Source organism: Aedes albopictus, chromosome 1 (genome assembly GCF_035046485.1).
Source record: "Aedes albopictus strain Foshan chromosome 1, AalbF5, whole genome shotgun sequence".
In the NCBI taxonomy this organism is placed as follows: Eukaryota; Metazoa; Arthropoda; class Insecta; order Diptera; family Culicidae; genus Aedes; species Aedes albopictus.
This window is the reverse complement of record NC_085136.1, coordinates 279,732,804-279,738,709: the sequence shown is the minus strand read 5'-3', so window position 1 is coordinate 279,738,709 and position 5,906 is coordinate 279,732,804. Positions and strand designations below refer to the sequence as shown.

The window sequence follows — 5,906 nt, the reverse complement described above, 5'->3', positions numbered from 1 at the left end:
GAATTAGAAGAGAGATAAGTGAAAATTTTCTCGCGCGAACAGGACGCTCATGGTCGATTGTTAGAATAATAAATTAATTTGTAAACGCGCTTGTGTTGCATTTTGTTAAATGCGTGACTGTTGTGCTATGCGGTTAGGAACCTGAAGGAAGCCAAAACTGGTGTTACCAGAAAATACACATTCGCCCCGCAGGTGAGCACTCTGACGGTTTTTGATTGCCAGTGAACCTTCTGGAACAAGTATAAATGAAGTGCACTCATTAAGAGATAAACAGACGTTATCAATATGAAAATGCACTCATTATCAAAGTCACGTTCAAGCTTGCACCCAGCACCAAAACACCCGCGGAAAAGTCACAACAAAAAAAAAAGTAAAATATCAAAATGGCAGCCACCCGACGAGAGTCGCTCGCTCTCGCCCACTCGCCCGCCGCGAGCACTTACGAATTCATTCATCGCACACACCGAGAAGAGAATGCGAATGAACTCACCATCCATCCAGAGTCGTGTCCGCACGGAAACTGGAATTTTGTTGAATCGACGACGACTACGGACGGATCGGTGTTGTGTGTGTTGACGACCGACCAGCAAGCAAGCAGCACAGAAGCAAGAGCCGAGCCGTCGTCGACGACGACGACCACGACGGAGAAGAAGAAAAGCAACCAACCAACCAACATCCATCCCCGTTCCGATCCGAGCGAGAGTAGGCAGCGTAGAAAGACATTTTTTTCGGGTTTTGAATGAGTGGCAAGTTTCGAAGGTGGACTTCCAGTGTTCGCGAGTCGTGTGCGGTTCCTTTTCCGGTCCGGTTTGTCGGTGAATCCGCGGACGGAAGACGGAGTTGCATCGCGGATCAGAAGTGCAACACAGTAGGCGGAGGCGCTCCGTAGAAGAAAAAAAACGGAAGAAGAAGAAGGTGAAAATATTGCCAGCGGAGGAAGAAGAGTGTGGATTTTTGGTTCGGCCTCGCGAAGCGATGCCAGCATATTTCAAGGGGGAATCATTTCGTCGGAGCGGAAAATCAGTGCAAAATGGGTTGGAAGGGTAGGCGTTTGTGAAATAGTTGAGGGTTTCTGGTGTCAAGCTGGAAGTTTTGGTGGTGAACCGTTGCGAGGTTCGGGGGAAACATTGACAGTGTCGGGGAAATCTGGCAACCTGACAGCACTGGTTTGTTCGGTTGCGGGCGAGGACAACGGCGAGAGGAGATTCATCAAAGTAGGCTCCTCGGTTTCAAGTGCAGGCAGACAGACGGAGACACAGTTTTTCGGGTGTTTGGCCGGAAGAATTTCTGATTGTCGCTGTCAGTGACATGGAGAAAATTCCGAAGTGTGATTAGTGTGTAGTCTTGTTTTACACACTGACGGGAGTTTCGAACAAAACATTCATTACTGGTTGTACCTCCGCTGGTATAAGGTGTTCCCCTAATCGCTACTGTTTGGATACTGCATTCGGGTTCGATGTGTAGTACGGGGGAGTGAGGGCCGATGATGGCCGCTGGAGTGCTTTAATGGACGGCAGCCGGATCGTGCTGGGAATCTGTTGTGTTATCAGATGTGGGCTGCCAACCTTCATGGGATCACTTGCCGTATGTGCCAATCCTGTTTGCGAATGCAAATCTTCCAGGCAATGAGTTGTAACAGGATTCCAATTAGGCCATGCTAGGATACGAAGTCTATGTCGAGCTATCAACAAAATCGATCACAATCAGTGAATCTGTTACAATCACCGAAGAAAAAACATCGGTTCCGTGCTGATCGTGATTCATCCCATTTCGGCGTGAAGGGATTACTAGCTAAAGTGATTTAAAGTGACAAAAATGTTTTTTAGAGTTTTCAGTGCGATGGCTTGAAACAGTTATTGGAAAGCGGATCTCGTAGGGGTTTATTCCGTAGAAATCATTACGGCTGTGAAGGAAGAAAAATGTTCAATCAATCTCAGGGCTTATATTTTTCGATTGATTTCATACAAGTGTGATCAAAAGGCAGTGTGCAGTTGCGAAGTTGAATGGAAGGAGCTCGAGTAATATAGAATACTAAGCATATTTTGAATGATAGTGTGTTGTGTGCATTGTGGCAAAGAAGAAAATGGTGACGAAGCTCTGAAAAACTCCGAGTGTGAAAACCATTCGAACACACGAAGGGAAGTCCAATAACCAAACACAGAAAAGGCTACACACAGGCTACGGACGACGGAGCTAGAGCGAAGAAAAGTTGACAGATTGCGAGTGTGGAACGGAGGGCCGCGTCGGTGTTAGTGAGCTAGGGCGTATGTGTGTATCGGTGACATAGGGCTCTTTGTACAGAGGCCAGTCAGCCAAGTGCGCGCTGTGGAGAATCGATTTTTCCCTCGACGTGACGACGACGACGTTGGATCTATGTTTCTCTTTCTCGGGGTCCCCTTCGTATGCACGGCTCTGGTAGATTGAGTCGCCCTCCCTTGTAGATAAATGGGGGAAGCTCACTACTGTTGGATGATCCGACCAAGCCCGAGGTTTAGTCGGTGGCAGGAAGTGTGAAACGGAAATACAGCACCAGACGGGAGTCGGTGGCACAGCTAGTGTGTAGGGAAACAAACCCAACAATTCGTCAAACGAACACGTACGCACACCCCCACAATAGTCGGGAGGAAAGTCGTAGGCAGATGTGAAACCTTCCTCTATACTCTCGTTGACGACGCCATCAGCCGACCAACAACTACATCATGTAGATTAATGGCAGATAACTCACGCATTCACACTTTTCCCCATACCGAATACGATTGCTATCAATCGAATCGTCGCGCATAGTCGCCAAGAAGCAATGGGAATCGGTGTAGTCAAATTACCCACTTAGAAACACCCCTTCATCATCATCATATGCGTCGTCATATTGCAGACATCAGCAATCTTTCAGCGATTTCTTTTTGCGCTGACTGCAGCACAAACACCGCGCGTGTGTGTGGTGGAATCAAGTAGCAGCAGTCAAAATAATCAATTAATTGATAATGTCCTCTTCCAGTGAAAATTAAAGCCGCACAGAGCAAGGCGAGCCACCACACACGATCGGTCGGCCAGTCAGCCAGCTTGGAGAGCGCGAGAGCGATCCAGCGAAGGAAACTGGAAAATATATATCAAAAAAGGCAGGAATAATAATAAGACTAGAGACAAGAGATTCTTGAATCGGACATTCCACGGCGGCAGCGGTCGCAGCGGTAACGGAGGAACAAGGCGACCGACACCGACAATCTCGCTCGCTGCTGCTGCTGCACACACATACGCAGAAACGCGCGGCGCAACGAACGACACACACGCTGTGTGCTCTCCTCGCACTGGAGCACAACAAATTAAAGGTATAACGAACAGCAAAATAAAAAAAAAAAAACAACCATCAGAACAAACCCACCAACCAGGAGAGAACGAGAGACTCAGCATACTTCGGCGGAATCCCACACACATTCTCAATATCCGCGATATCTCGCCGTGCAGACCCGCCACGAATCCTAAACCGTTGCCCCGAGTTTCGCGATCGGATCCTGGCGGCAACGGATCATGTATGTAATCAACCCGAACAGCGGCAAGGACATCCCAAACACAGGCTACCCCACCAGCACCAGCGGAGCACCAGTTGGGCCAACCGGTGGCCCGGCTGGCACCCACCATCAGGAGATCATCAGTAAAATCCTGACAAAATGTGCCACGATGACCGATACTGAGCCGGCTGCGAGCACGACCACCACCACCACCGTCAATGGGACCGCCACCATACTGTTGTCCCCGTCGGCCGTCCGGCAGCACCACTCGACGGCGGCGGCCGCGACGGGGGGCCTAGTGGGCGTTTCGCCGCAGTCATCGCCGGCGTCGTCTTCGTCGTCCGCTTCGTCACCGACGGCCGATGGACCGCACCCGCACAGCAGCTTCGGAGCGGCTGCCAGCAGGGATAAGGCAGCCAAAGCTGGTGGCGGTGTGGGTGCGGGTGCGGGAACGAACGGATCTGCGGGAAAGCAAGCAGGCAATGGCAAGATCAACGGCAACGGGGCACCGATCAGTGCTACCAATGCTCCTGGCGGCAGGCTACAGTTCTTTAAAGGTAAGTCGGTAAATTGGCTTTCGTGTAAAATATTCTTCAGTCCTTGTTTATTACATATAGCCAACCTTCCATGATACGTATTCGACGTAACCATCAAGGTATTGCTACAAAAAGATAAATAGAACATTACAAATACACAATAACATAGAACATTACAAATTATCAATGCAAAAAAAGGAATCTTTCCCTGTTTTCCAAATGGATGACGATGTCTGATCCCAGGATGACGAGGTTTTATAATCCTCGGTTAGTCCCGTGATGGCAGATCGTGTTTTTTGGTTTGCAGCATTTGTTGCCTAACATAGCTATCGCTTTGTCAAGAATTTCGAATTCTAATAACGCTCCCTACATTTTGAAGTCCATGTTAGAGAACGGTTTACATGACGCCGCTCGGAATGACCTAAAAGTAGGCAATTCGATTGTGATTACTTTACCTGTCAAAATGCTGTCTTACAAGTATTCAGATAACCATCAAACGAATAGATAACAAAAAGAAAAATACTTTTTGTATCGAATGCTAGAAATTATCACTTGATCATAAAGGTTAACAAAGCAGCCCGCAGAAGCACCGACACACAAGAGCAAACACTAAGTACATCTGTTCGTCGCGGCAGTTGGATTATTTAAGTTTAACTAATATGTAGCACTATTCACTAACAATAACAAGCATACATTCAATAAGCAGGTTTGGTGCAAAGCATTGACCAATCCAAATTCCTGTGTGGTAGTGGTTTGTGTTCAGATTTCCCGTGTTAATCTATCTGTAAGAACTTTGTAAACATCTTTTGTTCTCACGTATATGGATAGGCTTGCATTAGGTTTCGTGAGACATTTTTTGGACAACTCAATGATGATAAATATCGCAACACAGACAAGCAGACGCAACACTCTGTTAATTCCCATCGTACACCGATATAACGGTTAATTTAAAAATGTGATAGTTGGCCAACCGGTCATCCGTGGCGCTCGCATCGTTTTTGTTCGAATTTGACGTTTGCCCACTGCCCACCTGCCACCTAGTTCATGGTTGGCCAAACTCAGTTCCTTTAGCATTGGGCGAACATGTTTCCGTGACTAAGATTTGAATCGAAAAATGTTCGAAGTGTTATGTCTGTGATCGCAACATACACAGGCCATATGAATAAAACTGAGTAAATGCTCTTTATTCAGATCTCTGTGAAGTTTCGCAGAAATTTGCTCAGCGACTTCACAATGAACATAATTTTGGCTTCACACATAAACGCAAAATTTTTTTCACTCTACCAACAACAAAGACAGCGAAAGTATTCAAAATTTATTTAAGTGGCTCGGTGAAATTGGGATGCTAAAATTGATCTCTGTTTAAATTTTACAGTTCAAAAATTATTTTAATGTTTTGTTCGATCCAAATTTCTGATGTATTCTCACGTTTCAACTAAAGTTACATCGAACTTGCTTCAATCATTTTCTCGCAAATGTGACCAAAAGTTTTTTTCCGATGCGATTCCAGCAATTCTTCTATGTTTTTTTATGAATTTCTGCAGCAGGAGTTTATCTGGGAAATGTTTAATAAGCTTCATAATGAGATTTCCTTACATCTTTCCAGGAATTGCTTTAGGAAATTCATCTGAAACTTCTGCAAGAATACCTCCTTCAGGAAATTCTACAGGACTTGCTCCATCAATTCCTTCTCGAGGAGTATGAGCTCCTCATGGAGCTCATTCAACAGTTCTTAAAAAAAATTTCTGCAATGATGCTTCCAGGAGTATCTTCAGATGTTCATCTGAGATTTCCTAACAGAAATTCCCGCAGAAGTTCGTCCGCAATTTTCTCCAAGAGGTCCTCCGAAAGTTTTTCAAAGAAA

The 5,906-nt window shown here is 46.1% G+C and overlaps 1 protein-coding gene across 3 annotated transcripts in view; it reads left to right on the top strand.

Moving 5' to 3' along the window:
- Positions 1 to 348: 348 nt before the first annotated feature.
- The window catches only part of LOC109407348 (protein hairless), an 86,434-nt gene continuing 80,876 nt past the window's right edge, over positions 349 to 5,906 (top strand). The window contains exons 1-2 of one of the 3 annotated variants that reach the window (XM_062846841.1): positions 349 to 915; positions 1,969 to 4,063. In XM_062846841.1, coding sequence (XP_062702825.1) covers positions 3,526 to 4,063 — 538 coding nt within the window. In that variant the 5' untranslated portion in view covers positions 349 to 915; positions 1,969 to 3,525. Of the gene's footprint in view, positions 4,064 to 5,906 lie in introns of all 3 variants that reach the window. The other 2 variants (XM_062846840.1, XM_062846839.1) reach the window with 2 other exon arrangements.